At 43.1% G+C, this 26,793-nt stretch overlaps 1 protein-coding gene across 1 annotated transcript in view; it reads right to left on the bottom strand.

The window, feature by feature from the left end:
- Positions 1-18,427, bottom strand: part of ITGA2 (integrin subunit alpha 2) — an 83,159-nt gene extending 64,732 nt beyond the window's left edge. The window contains exon 1 of the mRNA XM_077816834.1: positions 18,284-18,427. Coding sequence (XP_077672960.1) covers positions 18,284-18,329 — 46 coding nt within the window. The 5' untranslated portion in view covers positions 18,330-18,427. The remainder of the gene's footprint in view (positions 1-18,283) is intronic.
- Between the last annotated feature and the right edge of the window lie 8,366 nt (positions 18,428-26,793).

The following is a 26,793-nucleotide window of genomic DNA, read 5'->3' as shown; positions in this document are numbered from 1 at the left end:
TTCTAAAGTGAAACCTGAGGGTGCACAATCCACTTAAATAAGCAAAATTTCAATAAACTCTCCTAAAACCATATGTTAACCCAAAATATATAAAGAGAAAGCAAAATGTTCCTCATAGAAGAATACACATAGCTTGCATATTTACTAACATTTGGTGACGAACTTAAGACAGGAAATCATATCTCAGTCATACCAAACAACCATTATCTACTGATTACCCACTCAAGTATTTATCTTTCGCTAAGAGTTAAATCATTTAAGAAATATGGTTAAAAAGGCAAAGGAAGTTCTTTCAATTAAACATCTGATTGGTATGGTGGAGAAGGGAGGATATGAGTGGACATAATACTGTGTATATTTCACAATACTTCTTACAGTAATCACAACCACCTACACCTGGCAGCTAAATGGATCTTTTAAAGGCATTTCATATGTAAAAATTTGGTTACTGTAAAGCTATTGTCAATATATCTGTTGCGTTCCAAATTCCTGGCACTTTATTTCAACACCATCTTTAAATTGCACCTTAATTTATTCTCATGTTATCATCAGTCAAAAATCATACATAATTGAACAGTGCATGAGTAGGAGCACCACACTTAAGACTCTTGGTACCGACATCTGGAACGGACATCCTAAGAAATTGTCTAGAGTCTCCTGTAACGTTATTGTGTATTCTATTTTGCCCCATGTAACTAAAAGATAGAGCAGTGGTGTAGCTAGGAGTGGAAATCTGGACGGGCCCCCAACTTATGGCAGACAGGCAATGCCCATAGTGCTGAGATCATTTTAGTAAAGAATCTGTCACTCTGCTCAGTCTGTTGCGCAGGCAGCCCCCCTGCTCCTCACTCCACTCAACAGCAGAGTCCAGGCCCACTTAGGTATGGCGAGCGGGATCAGCACACTCCGGCAAGGCAGGGGATCCCACGCCATCAGCACCAGCGCTCACTTGGGCTACTATGAAGTTAGCTCCAGCCTGGAAAGTGCTGCATTTGCAGTCAACTCTGCTCAGGGTCACTGTAATGCTGGGTGGCTCATCCATAATGTGAAGATGGGGGACCAGGGGGAGTGGAGCTTGTCTCTCTGAGCTCAGAGGCAATGCAGACAGTCCTGGAGGTAGCACGGAGCTATGTGCCAGGGATATCCCTTAGCCAGCTGGCATCCTCTGAGTTGCTGGGCTGAGCCAAGCCCAGCTGCAGAAAACTGCCTTTCTCCACTCTGACCTTACACACCGCCTGTTCCACTGCCTTCTGACTTGCCTCCTCCTCTACCCCTAACTGCCCCCTCTTCTCCTACCCACTACCCCCACTTTCTGCCCCTGCCTCCTCCCCCCACTCATAATTCCCCTTCTGCAATCACCACAGCACTCCTTCTACTATCCATTACCCCTTACACACGGCTGCCTTTTGCTCCTGCCTACTTTCACCAAGCCAGCAAATCAGAGCTGGTAAGAAGTGACCTTGAAAATATGTATCAATGTCAATGCACCAGCCTCATCTCACCCAATACTGCTTCGCGGCATCAGCTCTGGGTATAAGTCTAAAGCCTGAACATGATCTGGTATTGTCCAGCACCTGAAAGATTTTTCAGCTGCACTGGGACATGTGCACGAGGCCAACCTGGAGAGCGCGGGGGTGGGGTGGGGGGAGGGATGGGTGGTTGTGTAGCCCCGGGGGCACTCTATGTCCCATTCCCCAACGAAAGTCACGACCTCCGGGCTGCAGCCCCTGTTTTCACAGCTGCCCTGCTCAGGCAAGTGCCAGGGCCTCCAGTCCCCTGCAACCCAGCCTGCAGCACCAGGACTCTGGCAGGGGCTTCTCCATTTGGCAGGTATGTGGGTGCCCCAGCCTGTTACCTCCTGCCTCCCCTATGATCAGGTCAGCTGGCACCCCTTTCCCCATGGCAAGGGAGGAGCACTTTACCACTGCACAGGCCAAAAATCTGAGCCCCTTTACACTATACAAGCAGGACAAAGGGTCCAAATCTCAGTTGGAAATCTGGTCAAATGTAGAGAAAGGCTGATAAAGATGAGAGGGAAAGACAAGAAATCAACTCAGGAAGCAATACAGTATGACCCATTATAGTGTCATAGGAAGGAGTCATCAGGAGTTGTAGTAGGAGTCACCAGATGGTGCTGTTACATGAAGTTTTACAAGTTCTTTTAAGGGTTTGTCTACACCACAATCACACCACATGATTACAATGTAGACATAGCCTGAGGGTGTGTCTACACTAGAAGCGCTACAGTGCCATAGCAGCTACACCAATGGTATAGACACTACACACTACAGTGCAAAAACTGACTGCAAAGTAAAGAGCAGTATCCAACGTTTCTATCACTGTCGTTAATCCACTACCTCAAGAGCGGATAGCTAGGACAATAGAAGTATTCTTCCATTGACTTAGCTGCATGTACAGTGGGGGTTAGGTTGACATAATTATATTGCACAGGTTTGTGAAATTTTTCAAAGCTGTGAGTGACATAGCTCGGTCAACATAATTTTAGGTGTATATCAGACCTCAACATGCAAACAATTTTGAATAAATACTATATTATTGTTAATTTTATAATTATGTTTATTTTGGGGAGCTGTTGCAAGCAGCAGTACTGTTTAGTCTGCCTTAAATTACTCTCACTAGAGTTTTTCAAAATGGCTGCTGATATTTCTGGAAGAGGGTATTATTTATGTGCCATTTGTGTCCACTTCTGTCCAAAGACTCTAATATATATTAGTGTAAATAAACAAGTTACTCTAAGAAAATACCCATACTACACAGCACTGTTTCTCCTCCAATGTGAAACTGAACTGCAAGGCCCTGAGATCTGCCACTGTTTGGCACAGTGACAACAACAGTAAAGAAAAAGGTGGAGAGAAAACAGGAAGGGAAAGAAGATAAATGCAAGCGAGATGCTGGTCAATTAATACTTGGTGCATACATTATTTAATTCCAGTAAAATTAAATTATCTGATTAATATTTTTATGATATCTGACCATAGCTAGTCACATGCTATTCAGCAAATTTATTACTAGAATAATAATTCTAGTGGAACTAGTCAAATATAGTCACTGATTTATTTATTTTTGCTTTTTGACCAAGCTTAGTAACACTTTTTTTTTTTTAAATTAATGGAAAGTTTATTGATAATAGTATGATTAAATACAGGACAGGATACAAAAAGTGTTTCATACCTTTAAATTTTATCAAGTGCATAGCAGCAGAGGTATTTCACCCTGCCTACTAGGCTTCATTCTCAGGCTAGAAGGAACCACAGAATCCACCTCTAGCCTCAAAACTCTGCTCTGGAATCTAAGCTTCCATTAAAAAAAAAAAAAAGTTTTTACCCCTTGTGATTGTGAAGACGACCTTACAAAAGCACAGATCAATGCAGCGATGTCTGCATGATTCTTAAACGGCCTGCAACAGTAGCTCTAAAAGAAGTATGAACTTCCCCAAACACAAAGGGTGTTAAGTTTGAAACTAATGATGGCAGTTTAAAAGTCAACATTCTTAACTATGTTTTTACTAAATTGATCAGCTGTGACATCTGGATAATGTGTTTTTCCACACAATTCCAAATCACTTCCCCTTCTTAAACATCAGACACCTGAATTGTTCTCTCTCCATCTTCCAAAACCTCCAGTTTCTCCACAACTTGTACAACACAGTTCTGCATTTTCCATATTACATTTTTAGCACACTGAAAAATAAAAACATAGCAGCATAAAGTTAATTTAATGTCAAATTAACTAATATAGAGAATACTGTGTTGACTGTATTATTGCAGAGAGATAATAGGTCTTTGCTTATAATTACCATTCTGATTGAAAATGTTTTTCCTATCATTGCTATAACTTAAGGTTACTATAACTGAAAGAGATTAGAGAAAATATTTCTATTTTTTCCCCTGTATGTTTACTTTGCATATTTAACAGCACTTGATAGAGAAGAATTTTAAAAAATTTAAAATAAGAAAATGTGGCTGAATACCTATCAGTATTGTCAGGGAACTCCAAGGCAGGTATAGAACCTCTACCTTTTACCACTACTTTTAACTCATCTTTTGAATATACTAGATTTTAAATTGAGAATATCCCTTTAAATTAAATCAATGTATACTTCCAACAGCAATTCTGAAAGAGAGAAGACTAACTGGACAAGACACATTTTGGAGAGATATTTAGAAAGGGCACTAAATTAGAGAGTATTTTGTAATCTTCAATTTCAGTTTTATTCATATTTCATCTATACTAGTCCGAAAATATGTAGCTCTTATTCCCTGGGGTTAACATCATTTACTAAAGACTATTTACTTTCTTCTGTCTGGGGCCCAGGTTTCCTTCACATAGGCTAAAACGTCTGGAGCCATTTAATAATTAACAGACGTTATTTTCTTCAGTGCTGATACTACAGGTGAAAACAAAAATAATTGCAACTCATCTAGCAGTGGTTCTACAAAATAAGTTATTTTTGGTTTAGCTGAGTAACTTTATGACTTCCTGCTGGAAGAGGGCCAAATACTCGTTCAGAAGCAGTCACAGTTTCAGCAAGTCAGAGGAACTACAACTGAGTTAGAGCAGTTTATCATAGTAAAGAGCAGTATCCAATGTTTTGGCAGTGACCAGTTTACTTTATACAAGTATATAATATACTCAAGTCTGCACAAATTGTGAGTCAAATTTTGGCAAGGCTTGGGAAAGTCCTACTAGATGCTTTCTAGTTTACTGTTCCAGCTCACTATTGCTGACTGAGTTAGAAGACTTATTTCAATTCATTCACAACTTTCTAAGTTACTAGAGATCACTTGCCCTTCTTTTGACATTTTAATAAGCTTCCTACTCTAATCCCAGAAACAGATATGAAATCAAGAAATCTCAACAATTTACTGAACATACAAGGGCTGATTTTAGGGTTGCCAATTTTGTAATAGTTAAAAACTGGACACTCCAGCAGAACCTCCCCAACCTCTTTTTGCCCCCTTCCCCACCAAGGCCTCATGCTGTTAGCCCCATCCGCCCCTCCCCCCCGCCACAGGTAGAAGGCAGCCCTGGCTGAATAGGGGCTGGTGCGAGTGCCTCCACGTCTCCCCCTCCCACAGTAACTGGACTTTGAGTGTCTGATCAGTAGATCTGACCGGACATTATCAGGTCCCCTTTTTGACCAGACTTTCCAGTCGAAAACTGGGCACCTGACCACCCTATCTCAACCTCCCTTGCCCACAGTGACTGAACACTGTCAGGTCCCCTCTTTGTCCGGGCACCTGGCCACCCTAGATTCCCTTGCAATGTTTCAGTAGCTCCTGAAAGATTGACAGCTTCCTGCATGTTTTTGATAACAAAAAGTGCAAGCATTCAAATCCATTTGATTTCACTATCCTGTCTATTATTAATTCAAGTAAGAATAAATTACTCTTCTGGAATGCCACACAAATTGCATTTTACTAAACTGCCTTGGAAACTCTCTCCTCTCCGTTTAGCCCGGAACAACTACAGAATGCTTGGAATGTCCAGTCTAGGTGACCCTAGTTTCTCCCAAATGGAACTACAGAGAGATTAAGAGAACTGCAGCATTAACAAGCCCCACAACCTCAAAATATGCAATTATTTAAATTGCCAGCTCCAAAAACAATAATAAAAAACCCAACTTCATCTGTTTCCCTGTGATAAAAAATTGACTTCTCATGAGGCATTCACTCCAGCGGATTCTGCACACATTCTCTATAATTAATACTGTCTACTAACCTTCCTTTAACTAGTAATATCTCCTCCTATAGGAAGAGCAGCACGATTTTTATGAAGGCAACACAAGGGAAACATATCATCATACCAAAACCAACATGACTTACTTCCCTTCAACTTATTTCTTACTTGGCTAGATTAGAACTTGAGGGGGAAAAGTGATGATATTTTTAAAATAACCTCAGCAACAAAGAAGAGCAGAGACAAAGAGAAAATGTAGTATAGCAACAAAATTGTTTCTAATTTAAGTAGAATGTTTTCCAGATTTTTCATTCATTAAGTTCTGTGCCCTCCTCTGCTGCCAAGGATGTCCCTTTGTGGGTATTGCTGCACCACAAGTTGGCAAGATACCAGCAGCCCACCCAGCAGGTGGGAACTGTCTGACATCCATGAACGTACCTCTGAAGGGATTCTGTCTATACTGCTATACTGGGGTTTAAGGGTGCTCATCTACTTTGACAAAAAGCACAGTAAAGGTCTAGAAACTTGTCTACACTACAGAGATTTGGCTGGTATAGTTATACCAACTGACCTTCCTAGTGGAGACTCAGCATACACTGACGGAAGTTCTGCTGGCATAGCTACACCACCTCACTGACCGACATTAGCTATGCCAACAGAAACACACTGCTATCAGCCTAGTTGCATTTACACCAGCAGTTCTGCCAGGATAGCTATGCCATTTAGGGGGTGCAATTTTTTCACACTCCTAGTTGACACCTGCCAGCAAAACTTCGCAGTGTAGATCAGGCCTAGGATTAGAAAAAGAGCTGATGTATACATGAATCCAGCAATTCCTCACACTGTGCAGAGTGGTGTGGTGTGCAGTGAGAAAGTGGCAGGAAAGCAGCTCCATTATCACTCAAAAGTCAGAGTTTGGAAAGGATTCCTTTCCCTGCCCCACCCCTTGTTTCAGCTTCCACAGAACTAGCCAGCATGAAGTTTGGCTATTTGGGCTGCACACAAACAGAAAGATTATGTCCTCAGAGAGACAAGAACAGCATTATTGGCTGATTTGTCACCAGCAGCCTGAGACTTAGTGTTATGAGAAAACCTTTTAAGTAGTGTGACCAAGTGGGAATGTTCTTAATGTTTTCTCTGAATACGGTGTGTGTGCACCTCAGTTTCCCCTTTGCATTTCTTAAGTATCTAGGTGGTGGGATAAGGCTGTGTGATTGTTGCAGAGCCCTAGGCAGGTGTGATGCTGGTTGCACAGAGAATGGCTGACACCCTGTCTCCTGGCAACTGATGGCCTGGGCTCCTCCCTTGCAAAGTGCCAACTGATGGTGTTGGAGAACAAAGATCAGGTGACCTGCTGGCCCGGGAAACAGACAAAGGCCAGAGGAGGGGCTGGAGGGGGCTTCAGTTTGGAGTTGGCCAGGGAAATGGTGGGAGGCCCAGAACTGGGGTCTGGGCTCCCTACCCCCCAAGATGGACCTGTCTGAGGGGTCCTGTTTTCTGTACCTACAAGCTTGGTTTTGGACTGTGTTCCTGTCATCTAATAAACCTTCTGTTTTACTGCCTGGCTGAGAGTCACAGTGAATCGCAGGAAGTGGGGGGTGCAGGGCCCTGACTCCCGCACACTCCGTGACAAGTAGTCATGAGCATGTGTAGCACAATAGTCGGCAGAGCTATTATTTAACCTTTTGTTTCCAGTAGTAACAACAATTTGCTAGGCACTGTCCAGATATTAAGAAGAAGCAGTCCCTGTCTAATGATCTTAGAAATTAAAACATCCTTTATAAAAAGCATCCTTTAAGAAGACTCTTTTATTCCTATATATTCTGCAAGTGCCAGTACACTTCAGTGAAGAAGTGCACTGTAAAGTTCAACCAGTGAGCACAGTAGTGGATAAGTACTGACAATGTTTCCAGCACAAGGCAGTGTGCAATTACGGTGACCAGGGGTCCGGTTTTTGACTGGAACAGCCGGTCGAAAAGGGATCCCAGCGCTGACTGGGCTGTTGACTGTCCAGTTGGCGGCATGGAGTCCCTGCTAGCATCCACGCCATGCGGCTCCCAGGAAGCAGCGGCATGTCCCCTCTCCGGCTCCTATGCATAGGGGCAGCCAGGTGTCTCCACATGCTGTCCCCCCCCACCCCCCATTGGCCAGGAAATGTGGTCAATGGGAGCTACAGGGGTGGCGCCTACAGACGGGGCAGTGTGTAAAACCACCTGACCGCACCTCCGCATAGGAGCTGGAGAAGGGACATGCTGCTGTTTCCCAGGAGCTGCTTGAAGTAAGCGCTGCCCAGAGCCTGCACCCCTGCCCAGGCCCCAACCTCCAGCCCTGATCCTCCTCCCATCCTCTGAACCTCTCAATCCCAGCCCGGAGCACCCTCCTGCACCTCAAACCCCTCACCCCCACTGCACCCCAACCCCCTACCCCAGCCCTGATCCCCTTCCGGCCCTCTGAACCCCTCAGTTCCAGCCCAGAGCCCCTGCCTGCACCCTAAACCCCTCATCCCTGGCCCCACCCCAGAGCCCGCACTCCCAGCCGGAGCCCTCACCCCCTCCCGCATCCCAGCCCCGTGAGCCAGCCTGGTGAAAATGAGTGAGTGACGGTGGGGAGACTGAGCAATGGAGGGAGGGGGCATGGAGCGAGCAGGGGCGGGGCCTTGGAGAAGGGGCAGGGCAGGGGGCAGAGCAAGGGTGTTCGGTTTTGTGCAAGTAGGAAGTTGGCAACTCTATAAGTAATAACAAAATCAGTAAAACAAATTCTCTACCTTCCTCCTCACCAATTCAAGTCAATACAACATCTCTGTTCATTTAATCTAGAATGCTGTACAAAACACAGAGTAACACTGTATTTGGAAAAGGGCAGTTTCTAGAAAATTTCATATGCATCAGATTTGAAAGAGACTTAATGTACGGTTAAACGTATACATACGATTCTGGTATGTCCAGATGTCTGTGGCCTGGTGGCACCCTAATTCCAGCGACATCTTTGTAAGTTCTGTTTGTAAAATAGTGCCATTGTACCCTTTTTTTGGGTCACTGACACTTAACTGTTTTCTGGGTACATATTTTCTGCCAAGATAACAGATCAACCTCTGTTTGTCTTTAGAAGCGCAAACTCCATTGCGATCATTTCTACAATCAACTTCCGATAGAAACAGTTTCACAATGACTATCAGGATATAAGCTTTAGTGGGCAACTCCAGTACGGTGAGCTGCCACCTGGCAAACTGTCACATCTCACAGTGACAGATGGATAGCAGTAGAGAGAGTGAAACAGAAGGAATGTCAGACACAGCCTCGAAAGAGTATCTATCACTAGCAAGAATACAAAAGGACACTATCATTAGCAATGTTACCGTTTTTGCTCTCTATTTGTTGTTTATTCTTTCTGTGACAAAGCTCTGTCCTTGTCTCCGTGGGTCCTGCACTTCCTGGCAGATTTTGCTAGCCTCAGAGGCTCCCTGTGACCCTCCACACAGCCCTTCTCTCTCTAGAGCAAAGGGTGACAGCCTACTGAGCCATTTTCATCATAAGCCAGTGAGGGAGGGGAGGAGAAGCTATCCTCCCTTGCACAGTCTCTGTTGTCTCCCAGTCTCAGTGATTAATCAGGAGGGCAAAGGGGCTCTACTCCGGGCTCAAGCCCAGGGACCCTAATAGTATCAGCTATGGTAGCTGACCTTTTAGAAACAGGACGCATACAATTCCCTTGGCTACCTCCCCATAGCAGCCCCCACTTCCCCAAGCTCCACTTCACCCTTATCTCAGGGCCTCCTTCCTTGTGCCTGATATGGTGTGTACTGCTCAGTCTCTCCACCAGCATAACTTCCTCCCACAGCTCCTGACATGCACCCCCACCTGACTAACAGGGAGGTTTTTAACTAGTTTCAACCAGCCCCTGATTGGCTTCAGGTGTCCCAATCAACCTAGCTGTCTCCACTGCTTTCTGGAAGGATCTTAATTGGCTCCAGGTGTCTTGATTAACCTGGAGCAACTGCCATTTGGTTACCATGGTAACAGCGATTTGTTTAGCCTGGGGCTAACATACCTGTTTCTTACTACTTTCCTATAGCCATCTGGCCTTTCCCCCATCACATTTCTTAACGATAAAGCTAGGCAAGGAGGCAGAATTTTGTTTAGATAAAATGTCACAGACTTTACAATATTTTGATTCAGATTAGCAAAAACCAATTTCATCTATTCAAATTTCAGGCATATCTAAATATCAAACATATCTACACTGTACCCCTTTTTAGTGGGCACACTTAGACAACTAACCTAACTAACTGAGCAATGTTATTTTAAATTTTGAATGGTTATCTGAATTTTAGTGTTCCAAATTTCAACCAAATTTGAATATACTATCCAAAATTCACCTCAGCTCTACATAGCACCTCTAATATGTACTTGGGAACATTGCGCAAAGTGGCAATTTAACAACAACGGTCCAGAGTACCTTACTATGCCACTCCTTTGTTGACTAAATTGAAACATTGCTCACAGTACCTTAAAACCATTTACAGATAAGAGCATGAACAGGTGTCAGCTAGCTTTACAAAAAACACCCAACACTAAAATGTTGAGGATATTGTGCAACTTCCTTTGTTAAATACTTACTATTTTGCTGATCTTGAAATTGAAACTGCAGACACCTTGATACATGCAAGGGAACATTTTCCAGTTTCTCTGTAACTCATATAAATCTTCTACTACAATGTTATTTTGTAACTTCTTATTACAATACTACACAATGAATGATAACATATTATGCTTAAGCCTGCTCCAACAAAATTTTACGAAGGGAACTTTTTTCCCCCCCATCTTTCTTCATTTATGGTAGCACATCACTGTAAAAGATGGTTTGGCTATTACAAGATACAGCAGTTCACTATACTACTAGGTCCTGATTCAGCCTGGTACTCAAGTATTTGCCTAATTTTAATCATGCAAGTAGTCTCACTGAAGTCAACATGATAGGGTGACCAGACAGCAAGTGTGAAAAATTGAGATGGGGGTGGGAGGGATAATAGGAGCCTATATAAGAAAAAGACCCAAAAATAGGAACTGTCCCTATAAAATCGGGACATCTGGTCACCCTACAACAGGACCACTCAGGAGCTTAAAGTTGGGCATGTACGTTACTGAATACCAGTCTTAATAGATTCTGCAATTAAAGTCTGACATCTGTCCCAGCATACTTCTTGAATCAGAAGCACAAATAAGTCACCAAAAAGTTCCTTGTTTGTGATTGCCTGTATGTATCCATGAGCACTACCTCAGTCTTGTTTGGGCTGAGTTTTTGTTTACTCTCTCTCATTCAAATTAAAACACTGACTAACCAGACAGTCCATAATGGGTTAGCCAAAAAAGAGAGAGTCATGGGGCCAGATACTCCACTAGTGAAAACTGTCCAGTCTCCATTTCCAGAGTTTTGTGTCATCAAGATAGTGAACATCCCAACATAAATGGCTGTATTACATCCCTTGCTGGTGTCACATACATAGTGGATAGTAGGAGGGTTCAGTGGAACCCTGTCATAGCCCCATCCCCAAAGATGAAATCCCTTGGGGAAAATGAGCAAGTGCATTTAACCATCCTCTGAGTCCCAACTTCCAGGAGTGGCTGTGCAGCCCTTCTCACACCATCAGGAAATACAGCCTCCATGGGCAATTGGTGGTTATCAAGGACAATTCTTTATTGTCTATGGTCAGTTGGAAAACATCAGTCACATAACCAGGGAGGTGGGGTGGTTTATTTAATACAGGACATTTCTTTCTTAAGGAATAAAGAGTGCTGAACTGGGAAAGATGAGTAAAAAGACAAAATGAGGCAGAGAAGTGGCAAGAGAATCCCACTACGGTGGTTGCCCATTGATTTGAATAGGACAAAATAATATAGGACATTAATCTATATAGCTATGCGGGTGCCATTGTGTTATGCCCCGAGTGTTCCATTATAGCACTCAAAAAGTTCATCTGTTTAAATATTATCTTATTTCTTTGCCTAAGTAGTTCCCCTTTTAAGGGTTACTTTTTACCCAGAATTTGCATTCTTATTAAAAGAGTATAGCTCTTCAGGGGAAAATGAAAACAAACCCAGTTTCTGAATAATATTTTTGATTGCTGGGAAGACTAAGTCCTCTATCCAGGATAACAATTGCTCACTCTAATAATACTTAAATAATTTTAAAACTTATCGACAGAACTCCTGGCCTGATCTTTCAGAGAGACTGAGCATACACAGCTTCCACTGGCTTAACTGGGTGTTGTGAAAATTCATCATCACCTCATAAAATAAGAGTGGGTAGAATGCTACATCAAATAGCTTTAAAGTGATGTGCATATACAGAAAATATAGACAGACTGCCATTCATCCAGTGTAGCATGATGTTATTTGTTCACATTAATTTTCACTTCATTCCTTTTCTCCAGTGTCATGAATAAGTGTGCTACACAAAGAGGCATGTTCAAACTATTATATAATACAGCCAAGTGCCACTCCTTACCTTTAAGGCTTGTAAACAAAGATCCTTCTCTGTTATGCTTTTTGTAGAAATGAAAACTTAAGATTGAGTAGCTTCTCCAGTGTCCTTGACTCATTTGAATGGGAATCCCACAGCTATTTTTATTTAACACTAAAACAAGTTTATCTTGCTCATTATTTCTCTCACTTTACCAGGCCTGAAATCCTAAAACAAGTAGGCAACATGGGGCTAGTGATCACTTTGTGAAGAAACTTTAAAACTGCTGGTGAAAATGTCCTAAAACAACCGGACGGCATGTGTTGGTATGCAACTGCATGAACCATTCTGATCAGAATCCAGCTTGTGTCCTGCCTGCATTTTGAGTTGGTAACCATGGAAATGGGAACGGACCTGTTCAAAGCCTAACAAAGGAAACCTTTAAATGAAAATGACAACACTGGATTATGAATGTTCAAAATTTCTACCAGCTCTCATAGCTTGGTTTACTCTTTTAAAAATACATAAGCCCCCTTCTATCTTCACTATTCCAAAAAGTTCAGTATTTAATACCCATTTGTTTGCACATTCATCACATGCATGAGCAGGTTTACATCGTAGCTCTCACAAACACCTAGTCATGTGAAAAAAATATTTTCTTTCATTTAAAACAACTGACAATGAAAAAATATAATGGATATTGAGTAGCGGCCAACACACACAGGAAGACTATAAGGAATATCTGACTATTTAGTGTACTGCTTTTATTAAATACCAAAACTTCTCAATACTTAAAAAGCAAATTATTGTTTGAAAACTGTACCACAACCAGATACTTCAAGAGTAAGTCAATGCATCCTATATTTAGTGTCCAAGTTATGTAGAAATAAATATTGTTAATTGGTTTAGAACTATGAATAATTCATTGTGTACTTTATAAAAATGTTTACTTTATATTTTACAAATATTATAAATATCATTTGTAAAATACAGGCCTTCTGTAGCTCATTATGAAATAAGCCCTACTTAATTGTAAAATATTGTAAAAATAAAAGCTCATAAGAAACTATTTGTAATATTGCTTTTACAAACAGACAAAATCTTTTAAGAATCAGAGACAGGTAAAATCAGTAGCGACTTTGGTTTCACAAAGGTTCAGATCAGACTCCCATTTTAATAATCCAACACTCAACATTTGGAATGGGAGGCATTTACACGAACAGTTCTACCTTTGGCCCATTCTAATTAACATTACACACACAAAACTATTCTAAAAAAAATCCTATTAGGTTTGCAAAGTCACATATTCCAAAATTAAGAAATGCCTGAATTAAAGTTGTCTGTGCAACCTTAGTTCAGCCACTTTGTGCATATGCATTATGATACAGCCTTTAATTACACAATCACATTTTCCCACAGGACCCCATTCCATGCCTCATTCCATGCACAGAACAGTCAGTGTCAGTGGCGGATTAGCCACTGGGCCAACAGGGCCTGTGCCCAGGAGTCGCAGCCAACTGGCGGGACCCAGAAAAAATGGGTGCCCCCAAGCTCCAACCTCCTTCATGTTCCTCCTGGGGAGTGGGATCTGAGTGCGGGGGTTTGCCCTGCTCCTGCTCCCCGACCCTGCTCCCTGGTAGGAGTGCCAGGTGGGGGGGTGGGGCAGGGGAAGCCCCGGCACCCTAACCCCATTTCCCCAGTAGGAGCAATGGGGGAAGGAAGGGTAGCGGGGGACTGCAGGCCAAAGGGAGGGTGGAAAGAGGCCCTCACTTCCTCTGGCCCAGGGCCTCACAAAAGTGTAATCTACCTCTGGAAAGTGTTCACTAAATATTTTTGTTTCTCTCCATTATTCAGTGTGTAGCCCTGTGCCTTGTTTACTGCACACTATTCAAACCAGACTCTGAAAACAAAAAATATATTAATTTCTTCATGAGTTAAACTATGACGCTCAGCACAATAGTACTGGGTGATTCACAAATAATAATAAATTTATTTTCACAACATCCTTATGAGGTGAGGGGCTTTTATTATCCCCATTCTACAGATGGGGAACTAAAGGTCAAAATAAAGGTCAAAAGTATCCACCAATTTTCGTTGCCCAATTTGAGATGTATAGAACCTGATTTTTCAGAGAATGTAGTATTATATAGCACTTTATATATTCACAGTATAGCTCCCATTGAGGTCAGATGCTGCTGTGATTGCTCAGCACTTCTGCAAATTAGACTACATAGTTTCAAGTTAGGCACCCATAAAATGAAGAACACTGGCCAACCATGAAAAGTTTTGTTTAATTGACTTGCCCTGTATCATATAGGCACTCAGATAAGGGGAAGGGCCTTTTAGCTATGGGCGGGCTTAGGCAACCAAAATAGGTACAGACCTTCCAACTTTTGCAACAAATGAGGCAGGGGTCCTGACAACAGTTTATTTTGCTACAAAATCCCCCTACAAGGGGATGGGACACTTTGCCAGTGGGTTTCACAGATATTTGCTGACACCAGAAGAACAGTGAGACCCAGAAAGCTTGGGTTCCATTCCAGGCTCTGGAGAGTCATGTGCTCTAGTGAGCAGACTCTTCTGACTTCTCTCTTCCAACCAGGCCTTCTCCCAGTCTGGTCTCTTCACCACCTTTGGCCCCTCATCCTGGTGCCATTTTTCTCACCTACTTTTCAGGCATCTCATCCTAGTCCCAGTCTCACTGGCCAGCCTGTCCCACTCTCCCCCACCACCACTTCCAGTCCCAAGTTCCTTCCTTAGCCATTCCCAATTCCTTCCCAATCCTGCAATTCCTTGTAACCAGTCTCCTTGCCCAGTCAATCCCAGTTTCCACCTGTTGGATAGATCCTCATCTGATCTGTCTCTCCCTCACTGGCCTCAAGTCATCTACTCCTCTTAACCCCCTTCTGGTCCACCTCATATCCATTCAAATGAGGCAGCTTCCTCCTCCATGCTGCCTGGGCACAGCTGGCGGCGGCAGGGTGGAGAGAATCACTGAGGAGGGGGAGATTGGGCACCTGAACTGAGAGCAGGGGAACTAACTTGCCACAAGCACAGCTACTGTGACCCAGGGAAAGCTCCCTGCAGTTGCAGCAGCTGTATATCCTGCTGGGCCCTGGGCTGGCATATGGTCAGTGATGACACAATCTTCAGGAAATTTGGCTGCTAAAATCTAAGTCTCTCTCCTGAGTATGAGTGAATGATGACTTTTCAGAGGTTTCTAACCTGGCCACATTTGGGCAGATATTGACAGGTACAGCAAAAAGCCAAGCACTCACACAAAGGCCACTCCTTGCCAAATTTCAAGTCCCTGCTTCCAAGTATTGGGCACACTATACTTTTTCCAAAGAAAAGGTCTCCAGAATATTTTTAACATTGGCAAAAGAACATATTTTACTAGCCTTATTCTCAGAAACAGCTGAACTATTTAGCCTGAACTTTTCCAAGAACTTTAGCCTAAGGCAGACCCAGCATGGAAAATTTCATCCCAAACAGTTAAAGTTTGGCAAAGTTATAGGTAACCAAAAACAGACTCTTATAATCGAAAGTGTCAGGCAACCTTAATAATATGCAATACTACCAGTTCTGCCTATAATAAATTATTCATTTCTAATAAGCTAAAAAACAATCTGCTACTGTCAACCAAATATGATTATTTTGGTAAAATATAATGAAGGTGGTAGGTTGGCATATAAGAATATAATATCAAAAGGGATGGCTTTACATAAGTATTATTTATGTCTGCAGCACCCAAATGTGCTAAGCAGTTTCCAAACATAAAAGAAGGCACAATCTACAACCCACAATAAGCACAACCTTTATATTACTGCTTAGCTTGCAACAAAGCAAGCAAGAGCCCCTGTGTTCTAGAAGAGATGGCACTGATAATGTGGATATTAAAAATATATACATAATCAAGCCCAAACCAAACACACTGCACATTCACTGGGAGTGTTTTCCAGCCTATTTATAGTATGATCCAGTGGAGACATCTGATTGAACACAACAGGGATTGTAATGATTCCTCCATTCTTCCCTCCAAATAAATAAGCCCACCCTACTGCAGGGTGTTCCCCCCCTCCCATTTACTCCCAAACATACAGCCCTTCAGTAACCTGCCCCCCAATCCGCTAGACCCAATTCCACAAGCATTTATATAAAGGCTTAGGACTGTTCATAAAAGTAAAGTCATTGATTTCAATGGGACTATTCAAATATGAGAAGTTAATATTTGCAGAAACAGGGGCTTAACTGCCCTTCTCTTCTGTCAGTTGTGTAGGGGAGGAAGAGCTGTGTAATCTCTTTCACCAACAAAAGTTGGTCTACTAAAAAATATTACCTCATCCACCTTGTCTCTCAACTATACCAGTGTAAACTGAGAGTAACTCCCTTAAAGACAATGAAATTATTCTGGATACACATCAGTTTTACTGAGAGAAGAATATGCGTCTTTGGTCTTACATCACTTAAGCCAAGGGAGAATGCTGTCTCAGTCAGTGGGAGTTCTGCTACTGAGTTCAATAGCACCAGGAAGAGACCCTTAGAAAGCATTAGTTCAGCAGTTACATGAGTTTTTAGTTCTCAGGATAAATTTCAAACTGAAATTACAGCAGATATGAACCATAAGAATTAATACTTTGCTTAGGCAATATGAATTAGTTAATATACACCCTCTTACATACAGGGGAAACCTGCTCGCATAATTAGTTGCTATCCACCCCCTTAAACACCATTCTTCAGAATATCCCTAGTCCCAGATCTTTTACACCGTGAATTAGTGGACATATTTATCCCCCTGGTATGCAGTCACTGTGACCAGGAGGATAAAGGATGGATTAGACAAAAATGCAGAGTGGGCGTTTCACACTTTGATGCTTTAAGAAGTTCTCTCATTATAATATTACAGGATTGGTTGTATACCATAAATCTCACCACAGGTTAACATTTTTGTTTCTGATTTCATACCCTCCAGCCACACATTCCACCATGTTTCCCATAGTTACTGAAAGAACAAGCTGGAACACCTCACAGGTAAAAACTCAGTTTCTGTGGCTCTTCTTTAATAGACTTGCCAATTTAAGATACATGAAAGCATACAGTAATATTTAAACTTAAAGTGTTTGGGAGGAATTTTATGAGAAGTGAATGTCATGGCTTACAGTTCCCATGAAAATATACATAATGGTCACTCAGTCATCCAAGAATAGAAGAAGGGTGTTAAAATTTCCTATGGACAGACCCCAGAGGGTGGAGGCAAAGTTAGAGGGATTTAAAGATTTTAAGAACAGAATCCATAATAAAGAGCATCATGCTTCCATTTAAAATGTGTAAATTTATGCAGAAAATTAGTCATGACCTCCTGTAGTGCAAATTACATTGGATGCTAATCAGCTTGTCCAGGATTTCATCTGATAGCTTGAAAAATATAGATTCGTGTCACTTGCGAAAGGCAAGAATAACATGGATATATTTTACCAGTAGTTTATAAATGAGTTTTCAGTCACTTGGGATAGTATATAAAGAAAATGCTGAAGGAATGGACAGTTCCTGCTTCTTAAATATTTACCATTCCAGCCTTGATTAGGAGTCTCCTTGTGTTGTCCCTTCTCTAAAAACAGTCACCACAACATTTTATTCTCAGAGGGCAGCCAAATGAAAGAGATTAAGAGGGAACTCAGAGTACATTAGAGCTTCTTTGGGGGGGCAGGGAGCCTTGAAGTGGGAAGATTCCATAATTTCAGTGGTGGAATAAAGCTGCTGCTGCTGCTGCAGAGGGTCAGTATTTCAGCACCTTTCCTGGTTCTACTCACCCAGTGGCTAGTTTTGTGCAGCAGGTGGAAGTTAGTCTAAAATCCCTTCCCACCCCTCACCCTTCTCTGCAGCTTCTGTGCCTGGACTGAGTAGAGTCTAGCACAGCAGCAGGCTGCATGGCCACTTGGGGTTTCTGGGAAGTTCATCTAGAGGAAGCAATTATGTCCCATGCCAGGCTACCCCCTTTGGAGGTGGTCGCGGGGCTCCAGGCGCCGCAAGGTGCAATGTCCATTCTCAACAGCAGGCAGTGATCTTTATGAGGTTAACAGAGACCCCCCCCCCCCAACTTCTCCAGCAAACCCGTAGGGAAACCTACCTTGGCTGAGGAGGAGCAGAGAGAGCCACACGCCGCCGGGCTCCATAATTCCTGCACAGCGAGGTCCTGCCGGGGAGCAGCGCTCAGGGAAGGGCCAAGGACTCAGACCCGGGGCAGTGCCGGCTCCAAGCGCTGCACCGTGACCGCTGCTCCACAGCGGCTGGAGGAAGAGAGAAAGGTTGAGCGGCTGCTGGGAGCGGATCTGGGTCACATTGCGCAGCTGCTCCGCCCCCGCCCAACCCCGCCTGTTCTCCTAGCTCCGGGGCTGCGAACCGGGAGTCTAGTAATGCTCAGCCTGAGAGGCAGCACCTGCGGCCCGGGGCAAACACCCGCCATCGGGAAGTGGGCACCATCCCCTGCACAGTACAGTCCGCCCCTCACCAACCTGCCCTTCCAACACCCCGACCCACTAACCTGTCCCCCCAAAACACACCAATCTGCTCCTCCAAACACACCCCAACCCAGTAACCTGTCCCCTCACCAGACACCTCGACCCACTAACCTGCCCACCACTGCACACTAACCAGCCCTCCAAACACCCCACCCCACTAACCTGTCCCACCCCACACACAAACCTGGCCCTCCAAACACCCCACCCCACTAAACTGTCCCCCCAACCACACACGTACCTACCCCTCCAAACACCCTCACACACTAACTGCCCTTCCAGATTCCCCACCTCTCTAACCAGTCCTTCCAAGCACACCCCACCCCACTAGCCTGTCCCCCAGCCACACACTAACCAGCCCTCCAAACACCCCACTCTACTAAGCTGTCCTACACCACACACAAACCTGGCCCTCCAAACACCCAACCCCACTAACCTGTCCCCCAACCACACACTTACCTACCTCTCCAAACACTCTCACACACTAACCTGCCCTTCCAGATACTCCACCTTTCTAACCTGTCGTTCCAAGCACACCCCACCCCACTAACCTGTCCCCAACCACACACCAACCTGCCCCTCAAACTCGCCCTTCCAAATACCCCACCCCTCTAATCTGTCCCTGCAAGTCCACTAACCTGTCCCCCTCACCACTAACCTGTCCCACTAACCTGTCCCCCTCATCACACACTAATCTGCCCCTCTAAACCCACCTATCCCACCCCTCTAATCTGTCCCTGCAAGTCCCACTAACCTGTCCCCCTCACCACTAACCTGTCCCCCTCATCACACACTAATCTGCCCCTCTAAACACACCCACCCCCCCCCTCTAATCTGTCCATCCAAGTCTCACTAATCTGTCCCACTCACCAAATACCCCACCCTCTAATCTGTCCCTCCAAGTCCCACTAATCTGTCTCCCTCACCACTAACCTGTCCCCCTCATCACACACTAATCTGCCCCTCTAAACACACCCAAACCCACTAACCTGCCCCCCACCACACACTAACCTGCCCTTTCAAATACCCTACCCCACTAACCTGCCCCTCCAAACACTCCCCACCCCACTAACATGTCTCCCACACACTAACCTTTCCTTCCAAACATTCCACCCCACTAACCTGCCACTCCAAACACACTCCAACCTGCCCCACCAACCTCTCCCCCCACCTCACACTAACCTGTCCCTCCAAACAAACCACACCACTAACTTGCCCCTCAACCACACAATAACCAGCCCCTCCAAACCCCACCAACCTGTCCCCAACTACACACTCATATGCCCCTCCAAACAACCCACCCCACTAACTTGCCCCAACCACAAATTAACCTGCCCCTCTAAACTCAGCCCAACTCACCTACCTGTCCCCCACCACACTAACCTGCCCCTCCAAATGCATGCCACCCCACTGACCTGTCTCCCCACCACACACTGTGTCCCTCCAAACTCCTCACCCCACTAACCTGCCCCACAATCTCACACTAACCTGTCCCTCCAAACACACCCCACTCCTCCAACTTGCCTCCAAACCACACACTACCCTGTCCCTCCAAACACACCCCATCCCACTAACCTGCCCCCTCACCACACACTGACCTGCCCCTCCAAACACACCCCAACCAACCGCACCAACCTATCCCCAACCACACAGTAACCTGCCCCTCCAAACACCCCACACCACTAACCTGCCCCAAAATCACACATTAGCTTGTCGCTCCAAACACACCCCACCCCATTTAATGTGCATCTGCAAACAAACAATCCAACACACACCAGCTCTCCGGACATAGCCCCTCACCACACACTGCCCTTCATTAACCTGACCTAAGATCTATTCACCTCCACCAGCATACACAGCTCCTTTCACTAAGCTGACGCCATATATTGGAGCCTGCATAAAGATCTGAGTTCAGCTGCGTGTTCTGAATGTAGCAGGAGCTGGGCTCAGCCTCCCAACATCATTGGAAGTTGTATGGCCAAGGGGTCTTCCCCTGAGAAAGGCTACCCTAGGACTGCTGCTGAGTATTTGACTTTGTGCACTGTCAACCCTACATCAGGGCTGCATGTGTTCTGTGGACTGTGATTCTTCCACCATGGGATTTGCTACCAAAAACATCGCTTGTAACAGAGTTGTGCTCTAAAAGCTAAGCTTTCACGTACGTCTCTGTATGTGGTTTACATCTATCCACAAACACACTGTATATATAACACACATTTCTATCCCTTATAAACAATAGTCTCTTCTTCAGTCTGTAGACAGCCTGAAACAATAGTTCGGAGAGATGTGAACTCATAATTTCACTTAAGGAGTAAGTAAAAAATTGAAAACAGAGACATTGTAAAATCCATAGAGTTTACCATAAAAATAAACAACAGTGGATGCTGTATAGGTTATTTAATCTCAGGTTTAATTAAAAACCTATATATTTTAATTTCAATGAATCTGCCACAGAATTTCCATTCTGCCATACCAGAGTAGCACAGAATCTAGGAATCTTGCCAAAGAATTGAGTCCAGTTGCTATAGCATACACAGGTCTTTTTCAGCAGTGTCCTAGTTAATATGCCATATATGTGTCTTTAACACAACAGAGGTCTAGCCCCACTGCGAATTTAAAGGTCAGGATTGGAAACAGATTTGAAATTGAACAGGGAAAGCCAGTGTAAAATGCTGGACACTTGTGCTGTTTTCAGCCAGTTAGCACTAATCCCACTATCTGAATATATTCAAAACAGTGGACAAACATTCCCCTTCTCTTTTCCACAGTTCTAACATGTATCCAAATTCAAATTGCTCCCTTTTTTCATTTTGTTTGGAATCTACTATAACAATGATTCTTTGGTGAGTAAATTTAAACTTAGGGCTTGTTTACATGGGGACAATTGGTAAAATTCCCCTGGAGTAATTTTGGAATAAGGATTACTTTCAAAATGGCATAAGCCCTTAGCTGTAAACAAGCCCTTAGTTTCTGTTGTAATAATATTCTAACAAATATTCTCCCGGTTCCTAATTTCTATTTTAACTTCTGAATCAGCGCTCCAAGTTAAAATGGATGGATTTGACATGGATGGATCTGTTCAATAACTAATTATAAATACTGGGGAATGATTCTTTAGGAACAGCAGGGAATTCGAAAAACTAAATGTGGGTGGTTGTACTGGGATTTTCTTCAGTTTGAACATACTCCTGATCTGTAAATATCAGCAGCATTGCTTCCTGAGCAAATTAAATGTTTCCCATAACTGAGAAAAGGGAGGAGGGACTTGCCATATACTCACTTATGAATATCTTTCCATTATTTACCTATTTCCTGGCACAAAACCACTTACTAACCCTGACACACATATTCATGAACCCACATATGGAGTCACTAGGTTTACTCCCAGAAAACACATAGTTACTTACTAACCCTTAAACATCCCCCCCCTGCATACTCAGTCACTTACTAGGATTGACACACCGTTCTCTGAATACAGTCACTCGGCTTCTCCTTTGCTGAGACATACTCTGACATGCAAACACACACCCCCAAGATGTACAAACACTGGAAGATTTCAGCTGCAATACTGAATATAATGCATGATCAAGGTAGGAGATCTGAAGCATTGCACTGGTCACTCCTGGTCTTCTAGACTATGTTTGTACATATAAAAATACACATATGGTTAGTGGGAGAAATGCCCCATACTTTGGTATAAATATAGCCTAAGGCAAAGGGAGAAATGGCAGTAGACTCTACGAAAACAAACAAACAAAAATTTAAATCTAGAAACCTACAGCATAAAACAAAATGGAGAAATGTAGCATCCCTATACATGCAGCTTATGGTAAGGGGAAGATTACCTATGTCCATTCCCATGGTCAGACATGGTGAAAAAAATACTTAAACACAAAGCCCAGAGAGCAAGGTTGTCTCAAGTGTCTCACCTTAAGTTTCCCCATATCCTAGACTCAGTTACATCACTCTCATTGTAAAGGTGGCCTAAGGACATGAAATTCTCTCTCTCACACGTCATGCTGAAAAATAGTTCCTCATGCACAGACAAAGGTGAAGGGAGTTTTGTCTCCCACACATACACTGAATAGGACACGGTTGAATAAGTGCCATACAAATACCATACTCTTTAAAATGTGACCTTAAATGGGAATGCTTCAGTTTTAAGCAGATTTAAGAAGCTTTTGATACTATTGTATTGTTATTATATAAACTGGTACGGTATCGTACATATGATGGGAAAACAGTGCCATCTCATCCATTTCCCAATCTCTTCAGTTGTATTTTACAGACAGTGTGCCCCATTCCTTCTTAGCATAGCTTCACTCAAATTAAAGGACTTCAGAGATCAGTTTGGTGGTGGGTATGGGTCCTGCTCTGATAGATGCTTTTGAGGAAAAAAAACCCAACAACCCTATACTAAAAGTTAGTGAATGAACCACAGCACATTCCACTTAGATACTTGCCTCAAAATTCTTAAATGAAGGCAACAGTGGGGTGGGGGGGGGGGGGTGGCAGCACGTGAGGACTAAATAGGAAGGAAGAATGGAGTTATCTCAATATGAGAAAAAAGTTCAGCATGCGTTCAGTTAGGGGATGAGGGGAAGGTTCAGGCCCATATGCATTGTTTCTAAGCCAATAACGTGAAACCGTGTTCTCTTTTCTGTTGCAGCAGGATTTAATAATATTAAAACATTTCAGTCCATTTCACTTTTATAATTTTGAACAGACTATTTTTTCTTTTAAATTAGAGATGGGAGAAGATCACCAGTAGAACAATCCACATCACAAGAATCTAGCTACCTATATATGTATTTTAGGGTTTTCGATAGCACCTGTCACCAAAATATCTAAGTGTTCCCTAGATATATTAGTTATGTATGAAAGTAGTAGCATTATTTATAGGGCTGTCAAGCGATTAAAAAAATGAATTGTGATTAATCATGTGATTAAAAAAATTAATCTCGATTAATCGTTTTGTTGTTAAAAAATTAATTACTCTGTGTGATTAATCACGCTGTTAAACAATAATAGAAGACCATTTATTTAAATATTTTTGGATGTTTTCTACATTTTCAAATATATTGATGTCAATTACAACACAGAATACAAAGTGTACAGTGCTCACTTTATATTTATTTTTATTACAAATATTTGCACTGTAAAACAGAAAAGAAATAGTATTTTCCAATTCATCTCATACAAGTACTGTAGTGCAATCTCTTTTTCATGAAAGTTGAACTTACAAATGTAGAATTATGTACAAAAAATAACTGCATTAAAAAAAATAAAACAATGTAAAACTTTAGAGCCTACAAGTCCACTCAGTCCTACTTCAGCCAATTTCTCAGACAAACAAGTTTGGTTACAATTTGCAGGAGATAATGCTGTCCGCTTCTTGTTTACAATGTAACCTGAAAGTGAGAACAGGTGTTCGCATGGCACTGTTGTAGCCGTGTTGCAAGATATTTACGAGCCAGATGCACTACAGATTCATGTCGCTTTGTACTTCAACCACCATTCCAAAGGACATGCGTCCATGCTGATGACGGGTTCTGCTCGATAACAATCCAAAGCAGAGTGGACCGATGCATGTTCATTTTCATCATCTGAGTCAGATGCCACCAGCAGAAGGCTGATTTTCTTTTTTTGGTGGTTCGGGATCTGTAGTTTCCTAATCTGAGTGTTGCTTTTTTAAGTCTTCTGAAAGCATGCTCTACACCTTGTCAGATTTTGGACAGCACTCAGATTTTGGACAGCACTTGGGTCAACTACTGTAGCTATTTTTAGAAATCTCACATTGGTACCTTCTTTGTGTTTTGTCAAATCTGCTGTGAAAGTGTTCTTAAAACAAACATGTGCTGGGTCATCATCTGAGACTGCTATAACATGAAATATATGGCTAATGGGTAAAAAACAGAGAAGGAGACATACAATTCTCCCCCAATTCTGTCACAAAATGTAATTAACACATTTTTTTTTTTTAACGAGCATCATCATCATGGAAGCATGTCCTCTGGAATGGTGGCCAAAGCATGAAGGGGCATACAAATGTTTAGCATATCTGGCTCATAAATACCTTGCAACACCGGCTACAAAAGTGCCCTGTGAATGCCTGTTCTCACTTTCTGGTGAGATTTTAAATAAGAAGGCAGCAGCAGTATCTCCCATAAATGTAAGCAAACTTGTTTGGATGAGACAATGGTGTAGGGAGTAGGGGTTTAGATTTATTAGGAACTGGGGAAACTTTTGGGAAAGGGGGAGCCTATACAGAAAGAATGGGCTCCACGTAAATCAAAATGGAACCAGATTGCTGGCACTTAACATTAAAAAGGTCATAGAGCAGTTTTTAAACTAAGGGCGGGAAGAAAGCCAACAGGTGTGGAGGACCACATGGTTCGGACATCCCTTAGGGTAGGATCTATAAAGAGAGAATCTCTATATCCTAGTGAGGACGAGAAGATGGAAAATGATAAAATACAGGCAGGGTCTGATCAGAAACAGTCAAATAAAAAAGAGTCCCATTCAATTACATCATGTAATGGCAGACAACTGAAAGAAGACAAGTTTTTGAAGTGCTTATATACCAATGCTAGAAGTCTAAATAATAAAATGGGTGAACTAGAGTGCCTCGTATTAAATGGGGATATTCATATAATAGGCATCACACAAACTTGGTGGAATGAGGATAATCAATGGGCTACAGTAATACCAAAATATATCGGAAGGACAGAACAGGTCGTGCTGGTGTGGGAGTGGCACTTTATGTGAAAGAAAGCGTAGAATCAAATGAAGTAAAAATTGTAAATGAATCAAACGCAGGGAAGAAAGGTAAGCAGCAGGATACGGACCCTGGACTTCAGGAAAGCAGACTTCGACTCCCTCAGGGAACGGATGGCCAGGATCCCCTGGGGGACTAACTTGAAGGGGAAAGGAGTCCAGGAGAGCTGGCTGTATTTCAAGGAATCCCTGTTGAGGTTACAGGGACAAACCATCCCAATGAGTCGAAAGAATAGTAAATATGGCAGGCGACCAGCTTGGCTTAACGGTGAAATCCTAGCGAATCTTAAACATAAAAAAGAAGCTTACAAGAAGTGGAAGGTTGGACATATGACCAGGGAAGAGTATAAAAATATTGCTCGGGCATGTAGGAATGAAATCAGGAGGGCCAAATCGCACCTGGAGCTGCAGCTAGCGAGAGATGTCAAGAGTAACAAGAAGGGTTTCTTCAGGTATGTTGGCAACAAGAAGAAAGCCAAGGAAAGTGTGGGCCCCTTACTGAATGAGGGAGGCAACCTAGTGACAGAGGATGTGGAAAAAGCTAATGTACTCAATGCTTTTTTTGCCTCTGTTTTCACTAACAAGGTCAGCTCCCAGACTGCTACGCTGGGCATCACAAAATGGGGAAGAGATGGCCAGCCCTCTGTGGAGATAGAGGTGGTTAGGGACTATTTAGAAAAGCTGGACGTGCACAAGTCCATGGGGCCGGACGAGTTGCATCCGAGAGTGCTGAAGGAATTGGCGGCTGTGATTGCAGAGCCATTGGCCATTATCTTTGAAAACTCGTGGCGAACCGGGGAAGTCCCGGATGACTGGAAAAAGGCTAATGTAGTGCCAATCTTTAAAAAAGGGAAGAAGGAGGATCCTGGGAACTACAGGCCAGTCAGCCTCACCTCAGTCCCTGGAAAAATCATGGAGCAGGTCCTCAAAGAATCAATCTTGAAGTACTTGCATGAGAGGAAAGTGATCAGGAACAGCCAGCATGGATTCACCAAGGGAAGGTCATGCCTGACTAATCTAATCGCCTTTTATCATGAGATTACTGGTTCTGTGGATGAAGGGAAAGCAGTGGATGTATTGTTTCTTGACTTTAGCAAAGCTTTTGACACGGTCTCCCACAGTATTCTTGTCAGCAAGTTAAGGAAGTATGGGCTGGATGAATGCACTATAGGGTGGGTAGAAAGCTGGCTAGATTGTCGGGCTCAACGGGTAGTGATCAATGGCTCCATGTCTAGTTGGCAGCCGGTGTCAAGTGGAGTGCCCCAGGGGTCTGTCCTGGGGCCGGTTTTGTTCAATATCTTCATAAATGATCTGGAGGATGGTGTGGATTGCACTCTCAGCAAAT

This window comes from Eretmochelys imbricata, chromosome 5, assembly GCF_965152235.1.
Source record: "Eretmochelys imbricata isolate rEreImb1 chromosome 5, rEreImb1.hap1, whole genome shotgun sequence".
Taxonomy (NCBI): domain Eukaryota; kingdom Metazoa; phylum Chordata; order Testudines; family Cheloniidae; genus Eretmochelys; species Eretmochelys imbricata.
Note: the sequence above shows the minus strand (reverse complement) of the source record. Positions and strands in the feature narration are given on the sequence as shown.